The sequence below is a fragment of the Macrobrachium nipponense genome, chromosome 15 (assembly GCF_015104395.2).
Source record: "Macrobrachium nipponense isolate FS-2020 chromosome 15, ASM1510439v2, whole genome shotgun sequence".
NCBI lineage: Eukaryota > Metazoa > Arthropoda > Malacostraca > Decapoda > Palaemonidae > Macrobrachium > Macrobrachium nipponense.
In genome coordinates, this window is record NC_087208.1 from 73,561,513 (window position 1) to 73,578,313 (window position 16,801).

At 45.4% G+C, this 16,801-nt stretch overlaps 1 protein-coding gene across 5 annotated transcripts in view; it reads right to left on the minus strand.

Moving 5' to 3' along the window:
* The window catches only part of LOC135195055 (zinc finger protein 420-like), a 115,110-nt gene that overhangs the window by 22,598 nt on the left and 75,711 nt on the right, over positions 1 to 16,801 (minus strand). For 3 of the 5 annotated variants that reach the window (XR_010310056.1, XR_010310055.1, XR_010310057.1), the window contains one exon: positions 13,181 to 13,255. Coding sequence is in view for 2 of the 5 variants with exons in the window: in XM_064221399.1 (XP_064077469.1) it covers positions 1,374 to 3,938 (2,565 nt within the window). In the remaining 3 variants the exon portion in view is untranslated. Of the gene's footprint in view, positions 1 to 967; positions 4,008 to 13,180; positions 13,256 to 16,801 lie in introns of those variants that run through there. The other 2 variants (XM_064221399.1, XM_064221400.1) reach the window with 1 other exon arrangement.

Below are 16,801 nucleotides of genomic sequence, written 5' to 3' on the forward strand. Positions count from 1 at the left end.
AAAATTCCTGAAACACTATTGCTGTGAGTGGAGATGATGCTGAGATACTGCCAGGGAAGGTGCAATAATTAGGTAAGCCACCTTCAAACCACACAGAATAATACATATGTATATACTTTATAGGTTTGTGTGTATTTTCCTGTTTTTTATTGCCAAATCCTAACGGGTATCCACAATAAAGAAAATGGTTGATAACCTGTGATCATACCTTGAACCAAAAATTTATCAGGGTTGTTGGGATTTACTATGAGCTATGCCATTTTGTCACCTGTCAATTTCTTTTGTAAGTTCCTTTCAAGGATAAACAATGGCTATGCTATCAAAAACAGAATTTGCATAGAAAAAAATTTTTTTTGGTAGCTGCTTTGAGCTCTTGAACTCCCTTTCTCTGATGATAAGGCATGGGACAAGTAAACATTTCACTTGCACACACCTGGCATGTAATAAGGATATTAAATGACAAACTTGCTGTTGTCACACCTGTGCAAGTAAGATGAAGGGAAAACTGAGGAAGCTGCTCTGGACAGAAGATAGAGCCCTCTTGTCCTGAGTCCTTTATTTCTTATCACTGTGTCTACAACACTATTCTGGCGGAGACCAACTATAAGAGAAATCTTGTGGAGACCTAGGGGGACCATAAGAGTGTAACTCCTTTGAGGACTGACAGCAGTGACCAAAAATAAGTTTTTCCTTTTTCAAACCTGTTTTTTTTTTACTACCTGAGCACTGCAGACAGTAAAATTTTGATGAAATTGTGTAAATTCACCTGAAAACATCTTAACCATAGGACACTTTACAGGTTCTACTTCAAATACCAAAATGACAATCTTGAAAACAAGAAGAATAAAACATTAATCTATGCTTGCCCCTTCACAAAACTATGATTAATATCTAACAAGAATCTATATATATATATATATATATATATATATATATATATATATATATATATAGATATTATATATATATATATATGCCTTTCACCATCCACAGATGAAGACCCCTCAAAACTTGAATATCTTTAAAGAAAAAAAAACATTAAGACAGTCTAGTTAAATAGCTAAGAAAAATTTTCTGTATTTGTATGTAGTAGATTCATGCTCCAGTACAGAATGAATGACAACTGTTTGTGCATAAAAACAAGTTTTTAAAATGTCTTTTAAATACAGTCCTCTCAAAGTGCCCTATTAACACTTCTTGCCTCAACACCCTAATAAAATCTAACTTGTCTACAAATTTTATGAGAAGTCATACATAAGAAATTAACGTCAAATCAGTTACCTGTGGATTCACTATCTGTCATATGATAACAGTGCCAAACATAAGTATAGTATATCATACATCCCCTAGTACAAAAATTTTTTTTCAAACTATCAAACACCACCAAGTGGATCTAGACACTCTGGCTCCACACCAACTGACAGCCCCTCCAAACTGTCATTATTATCAATTAGACTGGCATCAGTTTGATCTTTTTCAGGCTGCTGCAATGATAAAATTTTATTTTTAGTCATACCTTTAATTGATTCGTTTACAGATTTTATCACATCCTGGAAATCAGTGTGCTCATCCATAACAGTCACACTGTCCTGATCAGTGTCATCACCAACCACACATGAAAGAGTTTCACTTTCATTGGTAGATCCATAATCACTTGCACATTCATAAGTTTCAGGCTCTTCTTTGACTATAACATCTACTTCATCTTTAATGTAAGTTACATTATCACTTGTATTTCCATCTTCACTGTCAACTGCTCCACCTTCTGAACCACTATCATTGGATCCTGCTACAGCAACAACCAAAGAATCGCGGTTTCTGGGCCTTTTTAGAACGTGGGAGTTACGGTTATGATTTTTAATGGATTGTTTTGTATGCTGTCTCCAATGAGCCTTCACCTCATCCTCACTGTTGAAGCTCTCCAAGCAAACACCACACTCAAGAGGATTCTCCTCAGCATGAATCTTCAAGTGTCTCTGACAACTTCTATTGTTGGTGAAAGTCTTCCCACAAAACAAACATGAAAATGGCGTCTCCCCATAATGTGTTCGCATGTGGTATTTCAGCTGATTTCCCTGAGTAAAATTTTTGCCGCAAATTGTACATCCATATGGTTTCTCCCCTGTGTGTGTTCTTATGTGAGTGTTGAGATTACTCTGTTGCAAGAACATCTTCCCACAGTAAGTGCACTGGTGGGGCCTTTCTTTTAAATGTACCATTCTGATATGTGCTTTCAAATTGCCATTTTGTTTGAAACCTCTACCACATAGTTCACAAGTGAATGTTTGCCCTCCAATATGAAGCTTAAGGTGCCTCTTGAGGTGACTGTTACGGCCAAATTCCTTCCCACAATATGAACATTCAAAACATTTTTCAAAAATTTTACGGCCAATGTGCACAGTATTAATGTGAGCTTTAAGACTGCTTATCTGCTGAAAACTTTTTCCACACTGTTCACAATCGAAATACTCTATGTTGGTCCTTTCGTCAACATGTCTTTTAACAAGGCCTTCATCAATTGATGTTAAAAGGTCAGCATGCGATTTTTCATGAGATTTTAAATTACTATTTTGCAAGAACTTCTTACCACATACTTTACAATCATAAGTCTCCCCACCGACATGTAATTTCATGTGTCTTTTCAGGTGACTCATACGACCAAATCTTTTATCACAAATAGGACATCCAAATATTTTTTCCAACTCTTGCTTCACTGCGGCATGCACAGTGCTAACATGTGCTTTAAGGTAGGCACTCTGAAGAAAACGTTTTCCACAAATCTCACAGTCATGAATTTCCTTATTGACATGCAGTTTTATGTGTCTTGTAAGGTGACTCTTACGTCCAAATGCCTTTCCACAAATTTGACAAAATAAGTCTTTTGATGACTCTTGGTTAATTTTATCTACATTCACTGAGTCTGTAAAATGTGTTTCAGGCTCATTACTTCTTTCCTCTGAGCTTTCATTACTTAAAATGGAGTGATCATTCTGCTCCAATTTAACATACACTCCATCACCAATAAAATCTTTACTATCCACTGGTGATTTCAACAATGCTGCATTACATATTTTAGGAGATTTTAAAGACAGTTTCAGAGAGTCTTCTGACTTCTGATTTAGAGCTGATCCAATCACATCTGGGGACTTTCCTGTGAAAGAACAACAGGATTCAGATTTCAGCATTGTAATCTCCGATGGACTGGTAACTGACAATCTGGTTTGTTCCTTTGAGTTGTCTGAAGAGCCACTATCACTGTGCTCTACTAAAGTCTCTGAGGTACTGCTACCACTTAGTATAGCTTGAAGAATTGAGGGTTGTGCTTGAGCAGTTTGGAGTTTAGGTTGTTCTTTCTGCAAAGACAACGTATTTTTGCCTTTGTGCAATTTTATGTGACGCTTTAGGTGACTGTTCCTACCAAAGCCTTTCCCGCATATAACACAAATAAAACTTCTGTTTATGGTTTGCTTGTGCTCAGTCAGTGAAAAATCACTCTGATACAGTCCTTGCTTTGGGTAACCATATGAGGAAGGGGATACTGAGACTTCTCCACTCAAAACAGGACGGACGCTAACAGACTCTGACTTCTTCCTCCTAAGAGTATTTGCTTTGTGTATCTTACAGTGTCTGCTATAATGACCAGCATGCAAAAACTTCTTACCACAGATATTGCAAATGAAGCTCCTTTCTGTAACTCTTTTTCTTGCAGCTTTATACTTTTTCTGGTTTACAGCAAACTCTTTGTCTAAGTCTGAAATGGAATGTGAAGTATCACTTACCGAGGATACCTCAACATGTATGTTTTCTTGTTTTTCTGTGGCAGTTTCATAATCATAAGAGTTACATGACACATCCATGGGTATCTCAGATTCACCAGGTGGTTCAGCCTCTATATCACGCATTGTAAGAAAAGTTGTGGCATATCTAGTCAGTGCCATTATTTTCCATAATTTTTCTTCATCTCATTCTTACCTGTCATTTCATGATGAATTACTATTTTTCCCTCACTGAAAAAAAAAAAAAAACTATGAAAATTGCGTGCTAATTTCTCCATTATTAAATCTGAAACAGTCTAAGTAAGACAGTCCCTGGGTTACACCAGTCTTGGCTTACGCTGTTCCGAGCTTACGGTGCTTTTCAAATTATATTCATAAAATAACTTGTTCCAGGTTACAGCCGATGTTAGGAGGATATGTCATTTCAGTCTTAAGGCGAGCTATAAACAACAGAAGAATATCTGCACATTTTTGAAGGAAATTCTACATGATCATGGATACACACCTCACCAGAAGCAAGGTAAATTAACTGGTAAGTCTTCAAGACAACCAAGGGTATAAAGGTAATGCTTTCATTACTTTATTTCACATTTTTAGCAATCTTTTTACGATGTTTCAGCTTATACCGTTTTCCAGCTTACATCGCACTTCAGGAACAGAACCCCCAATGTAACACAAGGACTGCCTACAGTAAATTGAGACATCTTAATTCTTCAATGAATGCAATGACAGCGTTTAAATACTGCTATAATTTCACATATTTAAATAACTGCATTATACATAATGTGTTAAGTATAGAATAACCAGGCCTCCTCAACTACATGATACCAAAAGCACATTCATTTCGTTAAAAGTTACTGGAAGAGAACGGGGCTCCCAAACTGAAAATAGCCTTGTTGTTTACTGAGGACAAGCCAGACAAGAGAATTGAAAGTTAGAAGAGCACTTCAGAACTTTAAAAATCAGAACTTACTTGAAACAGCTCTTACCCCACAACACCAACCTTGGGCACTTGTATTTACATAGCAATTTTAATTGCTGCTGCAATGTCACAGCATATGTGGTTCTGAATAAAAATAGCAAAAGGATGGCATGCAACCAATCATTGTAAGCTGAAACTTAGCAATAAAAATGTATCTTACTAACTGCAAAAACAGAACTTGAATTTGTAGACTAGTTACATATACTGAATGGGGAATTTAGGCTCAATTCTCAATCTTGAATCAGCTAAAGGGAAAAACAAGCACTAATAATGCAATTAGTAAGAACATTCTACAACTGAACATACAAATGGAAATAACCCTGGTTTTGGGAGTATCTTTATGTATAAACAAAATAAATTACAGCAGTTTAACTCTTTGTCGGGCTGGTATTGAAATAGGGGCAAGGGAACACTTAGAAATGCTTTGCAAGGAACATTGCCATCACTGCCCCTTATGGGTAGTTCAACAGTAAAATTAATATTATTTCTATTTTATTAGTAAGCAGAATTTTCTTTGTATCCAATTATATAGCAGATTTTTTTCTATGTACCCATTCATTAATAGTATGCTCACTATCCCAATAAGTAAACAAAGCAAAACTTTGTACGCGGATAAGGTCTGTGCAGTACAATTCAGGATTTGGATGTACTTACATTAAAAATAAAGATAAGAGTGTACACAGGCATGGCCTCAAAGTGCTAAACTTTGCAGTTTAACTACAGTGGGAGGATAATGTTACAAATGAAAAATCTGCCAACGCTGTGGTGTCTTGAAGCTCAAACATGAACAAAGACCTCAAAAGGTTCTAGCATGCATTGAAAAAGTGAGGGGACCAATTGGTCACAACAAGTGCTAGTAGACACAGAAGCAGCAGGACAAAGACCAGCTGAAAGGCATACTCTAATTATGGAATGGGGCATGGATGAAGACCTACACATGGGTTTTCTTGCATAAAAGCTTTCACAGGAGCCCCAATCTGAACTACTGTGTTCATCAACATACTGAACTTCTTTTCAAGAATGGCAATTGGATTAGGTTCAGGAGTGTGGGAGCTGGGTCCAGGATTAGATGGCATAGAGACAGGACTATTAATGGGGGATAAAGCTGAGAGAGAGAGAGAGAGACTACCAGAATTCAACAGAGGATTTACCCAATTCCTAACTAGCTAAACTTTTGTCCCTAGCTGTCACTTTTCTCTTTCTGTCCTTCTCTACCTTATTCCAATGAGAATTTAACACTTTCCAATCTTTACTTCCCCAATCCTTACCTTCAGTGCATACATTGTGATGATCTACCGAAGCTTTCGGTAGTCTCACCAAACAACCCTCATTCACACATCTTCTAACTTCGCAATTAGAGTCAGACATTTTGAGAACAATCCGAAGCAAAATCCAAAAAACAGTCCACAAAAGCGTATGCCAAACCACAGATCCAAATACGTCACCAAATAAGACAGTCCAGAAGATCAACGGCGATGAAATACGAAAATCAAGTCAGGAGGAACCAACAACGATGTTGATGGTACTGGCGACAGAGAAAATCTGATTAGAAAACGGGAATGGTTCCTATTCCTGCCACCCAGCGGCAGGGCGGTAGATCACCTGACCTACCTGTAGCGTGTGCCGCGAAATTCGAATTTCTGTCAGGAACGACGGGGTCTATAGCTAAGTATATATCTGACAGGGAAGTTGAATGTACAAAAATATAATTTACTTCAAAACTGTGATTTGTTCCGACACGTAATACAAACCCTCGGTCCTTTACATAAGGAAGACTCACTTATTGGTGGGTGGAATCTGAGTCTTGTGAACAGACTGGTGTTTGCCCAACCTGGATTCCCTTCCTGGTCATAAGAGCAAAGGGAGGGAGCCTAGCCCCTGCCCAACTGATCGGAGTGTGCACTGCAGGATCAGTGGTCAGACCTCTGGACCAATTTCATAAGAGGGAGGTAAGCGTGCCTCTTATGAATAGCAAGCAAGAACTAGTTCCTATGCAAGAGCCACTATAAAGTCTTGGGTTTGTCTCTTGCTGGCGTCCACTTCCCCCCTTGTTAGGGAAGTGGCGGATAAATGCTTCTATCCCTCATGGAAGGGGTAGAATGGAGCTCAGTTACGTAGCTTACCTGCATCAACATCCTGTCCAGCGTGGTGACAACCGCCACCCTCTGCCTGCAGGGAGAGGGAAGAAAAAGAGGAGGAAGAGAAGCCAGTCACACTCTCATTCACTCTTCCATTCATGCAATCTCACAAGGATGAGATGCTACCTTGTCTGGTAAAGGAGCTGGGTAAGTTACACAACTTGTTGAGCAGCCACCACGGGTCCCAAGGAAAAAGTTTCCAAGGACCTGTGGGCAATATCCCGAAGGTAGAAAGAGGTGAAGGTGGTCTGGTTGGCCCAAACCCCTGCCTTCAGTGCCTGTGCCACGGACAAGTTCTTGCAGAATGCAAAGGTTGGACCAATGCCTCTGACTTCGTGGGCTCTCGGACAAAGGGTACTGGTGTCAGCACTCCTGTCTGAAGTGTACGCCTTCCGGATTACCTCACGAAGCCAGAAAAAAATAGTGTTCTTGGACACTTCTTTCTTGGTAACCCCAGTGCTAACGAAGAGGCGTCGACACTCAGGCCTGAGGTGACGAGTTCTCTATAGATAGCGGCGTAGCACCCTCACAGGACAAAGCAGCATCTCATCTGCATCGTTGTTGGTGAAGTCCTTCAGGGAGGGGATCGTGAAGGACTTGAACCTGGCGTCAGGGACCGAAGGGTTCTGAGTCTTCGCTGCGAAGTCTGGGACAAAATCGAGCGTAACCGATCCCCATTCCCTCGAGTGCCTAACATCGAAGGAAAGACCGTAAGTTCTCCTACTCTCTTCGCTGATGCCAGAGCCAGCAGAAAGACGGTCTTGAGGGTCAGATCCCTGTCTGACGACTCTCGGAGCGGTTCGAAGGGTCTGAGTTCCCTGGGTGGGCAAGACCTCTCGAAGCTCTTCATTAGGAGTGAAGTTTCCATGGAAGTGGAAAGGTAGGCTCCTCGCAGTTTAAGGACGAGGGCCAAGGCGGCTCTGTACTCCATAACTACGGAGACGGAGAGGAGCTTTTCTCGGCGAAGAAAGACGAGGAAATCCTCTACCTGCTGAAGAGTGGCTCTGAGTGGAGAGAGACCCCGTCCACGACACCAACCACAGAAGACGGACCACTTCCCCTGGTACACTGCTGCAGAGACTGTCTGAAGTACCCAGCCATCTCTGTTGCTGCTCAATGAGAAAAGCCTCTCGCTTGCAAGAAATGGTGGATAACCGCCAGCCGTGAAGACACAGGGACTGACCTGCTCGGTGGTACAGCTCCACGTGTGGTTGGCACAGTAGGTTGTGCCAAGAGGGAATCTCTCGCGGTGCCTTGGAGAGAAGAGCCAGCAGGTCCGGATACCAAACGGCCTGAAGCCATCTGGGTGCCACCGAAATCATCCAAAGATTGCTGGTGACCAGCACTCTGCTGATCAACTTGGGAATCAGGCAGAACGGGGGAAAGGCATACACTACGAGGTTGTCCCACGGGTGCGGCAACACGTCCTCTGCAGCTGCCCATAGGTCTGGTACAACTGAGAAGAAAACCTCAAGTTTCCTGTTGTGCCGGGAGGCAAACAGATCCACAACTGGACACCCCCACAGGTCGAAGAGCATTTCCGCCACGTCTGGGTGGAGAGACATTCAGTCCCAATCACCTGATTCCGGCGGGTGAGCTTGTCTGCCACTACGTTTCTCTTGCCTGGAATGTATCTAGCTGACAGCTCTACCAAGTGAGCTTTGGCCCACTCGTGCACTGCATCGTCAACTGGTGCAACGGGAGGGACACTAGGCCCCTCTGTTTGTTGACGTATGGCACTACCGTGGTGTTGTCACTCATCAGCACCACTGAGTGTCCCATCACTCGTTCCCAGAACTGTTGGAGTGTGAGGAACGCAGCCTTGAGTTCCAGGATGTTGATGTGAAGGTGCTTGTCGTGATGGTTCCACAAGCCTGCAACCAGCAACTCTTCCAGGTGTGCGCCCCAACCCTCATTCGATGGGTCTGAGATCAGTAACATCTCCGGAGGGGGAGTACGCAGGGGCACTCCTATTACGAGGTTCCTGTTGTCTAGCTACCAGGCCAGGTCCTTGCTTACTTCCTCTGTGTGAGAGGAACCAGGAAGGACTGTGGATCCTGTGCCAGTGACCAGCACTCCTTTAGTCTCCACTGGAGAGACCGCAGGTGAAGACGCCCGTGAAGGACTAACTTCTCCAGTGACGACAGGTGACCAATCATGACTTGCCACTGCTGAGCTGACTGTTCCCGTTGAGACAGGAACCGACTGGCTGCCTCCCTGTACCTGCTGATCCGCGAGTCTACAGGGAAGACTCGCGCTGCTACCGTGTCGATCGGCAAGCCCAGGTACTTCATCCTCTGCTTGGGCTCGAGATCTGACTTCTCGAAGTTCACCACGATCCCCAGATTGTGGCAGAAGTCGAGGAGTCGATCCCTGTCCTGCAGCAACTGTGAGCGGGAGCTTGCCAGGACCAGCCAATCGTCAAGATACCTCAGAAGACGTATCCCGACCGAATGGGCCCAAGCCGACACCAGAGTGAGCACTCGCATGAACACCTGTGGAGCGGTAGGGGGACTGAAACAAAGTGCCCTGAACTGGTACACTGTCCCGTCGAGGATAAAGCGGAGGTACTTCCTGGAGGACTGATGGATGGGTATTTGGAAATACGCATCCTTCAGGTCCACCGAAAGTATGAAGTCGTTCATCCTGATGGAATCGAGCACTGAGCGTGCTGTTTCCATCGTGAACCGAGTCTGGCGAACGAACCGGTTCAAGGGAGAGAGACCTATCACCGGTCCCCAGCCCCCCGATGACTTCTCCACTAGGAAGAGTCGGCTGTAGAAGCCCGGCGACTGATCTCGCACGATCTCCATAGCTCGCTTGCTCAGCATGGTCTTGACTTCTTCCTGAAGTGCTACATCCCTAACAGAACCGGGAACGTATGTCTGAAGGTGGACCGGGTGCGAAGTGAGGGGTGGCCGCCACTCGAAGGGTAGTAGATATCCCTCCCGAAGGACATCCACTATCCAGGTCTCGGCTCCATAGTGCTGCCAAGTTGCCCAATGGCTCGCCAGGCATCCCCCCAACTTCCGGCAGCAGGTGAGGGGGAACGCCGTCCCTAGTGTTTCCCCTTCTTCAGCTTCTGCTTGGCAGGACCCCCATGGGAGTAGGAGGCCTGGGAGGAGGGCAGAAGTCAAAGGCTGGGTCTTTCCTCTCGACCTCAATGAAGCTGATGTTTTGGGGAAAGAGAAGCGCTAGCCGAGCTCCGAGGCTTGGCCGCAGTTGCTCGAGGCTGCCCAGAAGCCTTCGAGACTGCCTGGTGTACTAGGCGGTCACTGTCATCAGTGCGCCGCTGTTCCACTGCAGCATCCACCATCTCTCTGGGGAAGAAAGAGGCGGAACCAACGGTCTGTTTCATAGACCCAACGTCACTTCCTGACCGGCCGCCCCGACCACCCGAGTGAGGACTGCGTCTCGACATCTCAGGACCAAGTTGGCCCACAGGTTGGCCATCTGTGGGGCGAGATAAAAGATGGCTCTACCTCCAGACTGACATAGTCTCCCGAACGCCAAGTCTTCTTCGGGAGCGATGGGTCCCGAGGAGGCTGTGACTCTGGACACCGTGAGAGACCACAGGTCCAGCCAGGAGACTGCCTGGAAGGCTGCAATGGCAGTCGCTTCCAGGGCTGATGCCTCTTGCTGTAAGAACCAGAGGTTCTCCGCCAGCAGGTGATGGAGAGGCACCCCCGGAAGTTAGCCTAGCTATCTCTGGCTTAACCTACTTGGTCGGCAACGGGTCTACTGATGGCACGTAGAATTACCGCTGACGAGGCAGAGGAGGGGGAAGCAGCTTGTCCAACCTGCCGGAACTAAGTGAGCCCTCCTGTCCGGAGACGAGAGAGTCAACTTGGCCCAGCACACCGTTAGCCAAGGAGGATAGGGGCAAACCCACCGTCGTCCTGGGTTCCTTCTTGGGACCCCAGAACGACTCCAACCTTGATGGAGGTTCGGAGGGAGCAACCACCGATTCTTCCCCGAGGTTGTTGTGCTGACGAATCAGCGCAATGACCTCTGTGAAGGACCTCTGAATCTCGGGAGTGACAGCATCCTGCGGCAATGGACTGTCAGATCCATCCAGGCTGATCCCCTCTCGAGATCCTCCTCCTTCAGAAGGAGGAACCCCGTCAGACCCCCTCATGATCTCCTCCAGCCACTTGCGCGAACGACCTGCTCGGTCCCAGTACCGAACCAGGCTCGTAGGCTCTCGTGGCAGGACCGTGTGGAGCGCGCTCCTCACAGTCACCCCTGGTCGCCTCACTCCTCCCTGTGTAGCCCGAGGAGGTTGAGGGGACAGGTGAGGAAGACCTGACACTCCCACCCTGCCTACCAGCAGAGCCGGTGGGCTGGGAGGACCGCAGGCGACCGAGCTGCAGGTCTAGTCCCACAGTCTCCGTGAGGAGAACCGCTGGACTGAGAACGGTAGCGACAGTCCCGTGCATCAGGCGAACTGCTACCAGTCGTGCAAGCCGTCCGGTCCCGGTGGGATGACGGTCGGGTGACCGGTAGTGCGCTGTGTCCTCTCAACACGTCACAGTACCTGATCCACCCAAGGCTGGGCCTGGTGACCAGGGGGTCCTCTTCCTGGCCTCGGCACGTGATCGGTCTGGTGGGACCGTAACGTCAACCCTGGGAACCAGGGGATCGCCACGAGAGTGATTGCTGGCCTAGCAAGAGTCACCTGAGCGACTTCCACCAGTCTTCCGCTCTGTGCCTGGGTCCTGACAGCGAGCAGGCTCAGCGGTCTGGACCCTGGCTGCACCATACACTCGGTGACGCTCGCGAGCGAGCAGCCGAGACGGTTCCTGGCGCAGAGGTGAAACCTCTGGAACCAGGAGAAGAGGTACCAGTGGAAGCTGGTACCCCTATGGCCCACATCTTCTTCCCTGGGGAAAGAGACGGGACTCATTCCCGAAGGAACAGGAGGACCAGCGGAAGACCCACCTTCTGGGGGGGGGAGGCCACCTTCTTCTTCCTCGGCTGTGGGGCCTTGGGAGTCGAAGGGGAAGAGGCGGAGCTGGGGCAGTTGCAGTAGGCAACACAGCCCATCTGCACCACGGGCAGGAGCAGAGACAGCAGGAACTGGTACTGGAACTGGTGGGCGGTCAAGTGGGGAGCTCTTCAGGCACTTGAAGTCAGGGGCTGGGGCGAGGACAGCAAACCCAGGCGGAGGAACCATCTTCTCCCGCAGCACGAACGTCAACAGGGCCTGCACAGTGGCTGAGGGGGTCATCGAAGTTATGTGCTGCATATACACCAAGGGCAGTGGCAAAGCATCCCTCGTGTAGATATGTTATGTACATCTTAGTTTTACCAGATCACTGAGCTGATTAACAGCTCTCCTAGGGCTGGGCCGAAGGATTAGTCATTTTTTTTTTTACGTGGCTAGGAACCAATTGGTCACCTAGCACTGGGACCTACAGCTTGTTTCCGATGCAAACCACAAAGTAAATAAAAATAAAAAAATCAATAAGTACTTAACCAGATGCACACTACAAGTACTACCAAGGAAAAGTTTGAAAAAGGACAACTTCATAATCGAAGGCAAAGAAAGTCTCACAACGATGGCAGGCAGAGAGGTGAACACACGTCTCCATCCGACAGCGGCCGAAAGCAAAGTGGAATGTTTACCTCCAGTCGGGCGGGACTCCCGACCATCGGACAAGCAGTTACTACCGAACTGCCTTGTTAGAAAGCTTATACGACCGGTCCAGCTGGCGTTGTAAGTAAATCCCTATGTAAAGGACCGATGGTTTGTATTACGTGTCGGAACAAATGGTTACCAAAAACTCTAACTACAAATACCTCCCCAGCAACAACTGGTACAAGGTATAGTCAGTAAGTGAGATAAAGACGAAGAGATGGAAATGGCTTGGGCATATCCTTTGTGCCACTCAAGGGAGAACAGTATAAGTGCCTGCTGGGCTCCTCTTATACCCAGAAGAGTTGAACTATAAGGCAGTGGAAAGCATCAAAAACTACAATAGCTGTAGATGCCTTTAAATGCTTGACCCCACTCTCCAGTTAGACAAAGTACAATGACTAATTATTGAATTAACACATAATGGCAACTAAATGTTACTTCATCTTCCTTACAGCAAAACTGTAATTCCTTATCTTTCTCTGTCTCTCTCTTTGATCTTACTAATAGCACTTATCTTACTAATAGCACTACTGATGAGCTTCTGACAAGTCTACAGCTACACTATTGAGCTATGAACTGATTTGTGAAGTGGATGATATAGTACCCATGTCTTTTTTGCATTAAAAGAATTAAGTGTTCTTACCTTTTACTATGGTGAGCAAACTTCTCTCTGATCTTAAAGTTGGAAGATGTCCAACCAAGGCATTCGTCATAATCACTGTGGAAAACATGCATTTTCAGTTAATATAATGCACTGGTTTATATACTCAAACATTTAGCTTTATACAAAAAGAACTGAACAAGAAGAAAAAGTAATGAACATAAATTTTCACAATAAAATTTATTAATTGGATATTTACCTACTGCTAAAGTTAGCTTATATCTCCATGCCAAACAGGCAAGTTGGTATTCAAACAAAAGATTGAACGGCTGCCCGGATGACTGTTTAGTTCACCTGTTCTCCACTAGGTGTTTCAGTTTTAGCTCTTGTCAGAATTCTCCTTGACAGCAATTTGTGGGGAGGTTGGATGGGGTCTACTGTAACAGTAGGTTCCCACATTGAGAAGAGGACGGTAGGTAGTGCTAGAAAAAAATCCGCTCAGCCAATCAAGCTAAAGGTTTCTTGTATGAAACCCAAAACATTCTTACCACAACAAACCACAACAACCAACACTGTCTCCAACAGACAACTCATAAAACCATCAAAATGCAAAACCAAGTACAATAAACCTCTTCAGCTCAATAACCACCAGACAGACACAGGCACAACAACCATACAACATCAATATCAATCAAGAAAACACCCAATAACAACGGGCTACTCTGACTGACCGTCTTTTCTGACTTATTGACTCCTTACGACTCTCCGTAACAGACTTGCCGTAGACTGCTTCGGCGACTGCTCCAACAGACAACCCAGACACTTGCGCCCGCAATGAAACCACTCCTTATTATCCATCCACCAATTACAATCTTTCTCTTTCTCTCTAATATTTAAACCTCAACCCAACAATGCTCTCTCTCTCTCTCTCTCTCTCTCTCTCTCTCTCTCTCTCTCTCTCTCTATATTTAAACCTCAACCCAACAATGCTCTCTCTCTCTCTCTCTCATCTCTCTCCCCCTCTCTCTCTTCTCTCTCTCTCTCTCTCTCTCTCTCTCTCTCTCTCTCTCTCTCTCTCTCTCTCTCACGAATCCCTTGAAGATGTTGTCAAATGTAACAAGTACCATTATCACTCCTCCATAAAATAAATACCTTTTATGATATAAAGGTATGCACCTATAAAAAATATGAACCTTCGCACTGCCCAAAATATTAAAACATGGGATTTAAAATGTTATTGTTAGTATACAATAAGGTTTTGTACATACTTACCTGGCAGATATATACTTAGCTTTACGTCTCTGACGTCACGACAGAATTCAAAACTCGCGGCACACGCGACAGGTAGGTCAGGTGATCTACCTTACCCGCCGCTGGGTGGCGGCTGTAAGAACCAATCTCCCTTTCCAGCCAGAATTTTTCTCTTCCACCTGTCTCCTGAGGGGAGGCTGGGAGGGCCATCAATTGTATATATCTGCCAGGTAAGTATGTACAAAACCTTATTGTATACTAACAATAACATTTTTGTACATGAACTTTCCTGTCAGATATATACTTAGCTGATTGACACCCTTGGTGGAGGGAAAGAGACAGCAATATAAATATGGAAAAAAGGGAAAACAACACTTGTTGTAGGATGTAAAATACAACCTTGGTTCTTACCTGTTTAGGCAGAAGACTTCGTAGTTACTGTCTATGAGTCTGCGTTGCCAGAAGAGCTTCAGCGAGGGCGTGACCTACAGCTGACAGACTCTTTGGGTCTATCAAAGGGATTTGGTATCCGCTTACTTGATAGAATCCGAGCAGGATCTTGTCAAAGGGGATTCGCCCTCTTATATGACAGAACCTAACCACTATCATTGCAAGTAGCTCAAACATAAACCGATCACCTAACCAATCTAATCATTGTTAGACATACGACATGAAAGACATGCCTACCCGCATGCTCTTTCAAACAACCAAAAAACTTACAACCTAAAAAGGGGGAAAAAAATATACTACAAAGGATATGTCTCGGCTCCCTGCCCCAGCACCGAATCCGCCGATACGTACGGGCCTAACGCGAAAGCACTTTTCATACGTAATTTTGACGTCTCTCAGATAGTGGTTTGCGAAGACTGAGTTCAATGCCAGAATGTTGCCTTCATAATATTACTCAGGGATATGTTTTTTATTGAAAGTTAATGAAGTGGCAATAGCTCTTACCTCATGAGCTTTGACCTTCAGAAGCTTGAATTGACTTTCATCACATATGGCATGTGCTTCTTTCACCAGGCTTCTGATGAAGAAAGAAAGCCCATTCTTCGAAAGAGCCCTCCTTGGATCTCTTACAGAGCAACAAAGGTTGACATCATTGCCCTTAAGTTTCTTCTTTCTCTGAAGATAAAACTTTAAACTTCGTACTGGGCAAAGTGACCTCTGCTTCCTCGCCTACTAAGGCAGACAAACCTCGGACTTCAAAACTCCTAGGCCAAGGATTTGAGGGGTTCTCATTCTTAGCCAAGAACGAAGGCAGGAATGCACACATAGCTGCATCTCCTCTGAATCCCCACTTTCCCTTCTATTGCATGGAGTTCACTAATCCTCTTTGCGGAAGCCAATGCCATGAGAAAAAAGTGTCTTCCTCGTGAGGTCTCTAAAAAGAGGCAGACTGAGGCGGTTCGAACTTAGGGGACCTAAGGAAGCGTAGCACTACATCCAGATTCCACTCGGAATTCTCTGGCGAAACCTTTTTGGATGTTTCAAAAGATCTTATTAGATCATGAAGGTCCTTGTCTTCTGAAATGTTTTAAGTCTCTGTGCCTAAACACTGCAGCCAGCATGCTACGATAACCTTTAATGGTTGATACCGCCAGTCCACTTTTCTCCCTAAGGAAAAGTAAGAAGTCTGCTATTTGGGTTACAGAGGTACTGGAAGAGGAAAAGTGATGGTTCCTACACCACCGTCGAAAGACGTCCCACTTTGATTGGTAGACTCTAAGGGTAGAAGGCCTTCTTGCTGCTGCGATAGCTGTTGCAACTCTTGCAGAAAACCCTCTCGTTCTGACCAAACTTTTGACAGTCTGAAGCCAGTCAGACCGAGAGCGGGTTTTTTAGGTTTCTGTGATACCTGTCGAAGTGGGGTTGTCTGAGCAGATCGATCCTCTGTGGTAATGTTTCTCGGAAAATCTACTAACCATTCCAGTACCTCTGTGAACATGCTTGTGCGGGCCAGAACGGGGCTACCAGCGTCATCCTTGCTAACCTGCCCGATTCTGCAAACTTCTTGAGAGTTTTCTCCCAGTATCTTGAAGGGAGAAAAGCATACATGTCTAGGCCCTTCCAATCTAGGAGAAAAGCATCTATTGACACTGCCCTTGGGTCCGATATCGGAGAGCAGTAGTTGCCTATCCTCGCATTCTTGGCTGTGGCGAAGAGGTCTAGTGAGGCCTGCCCCAAAGACTCCACAGGTCCTGGCAAACATCCTCGTGAAGAGTCCACTCTGCAGGCAGGACTTGATCTTTCCTGCTTAGGAGGTCTGCTCTGACGTTCTTTTCTCCCTGTACGAACCTGGTAAGGAGACAAATCTTCCTTTTCTTCTGCCCACAGCAGAAGTTCTTTTGCTGTCTCGTACAGGGAGAAGGAGTGAGTCCCCCCTTGCTTCCCATGATGGTATGCCAGGGC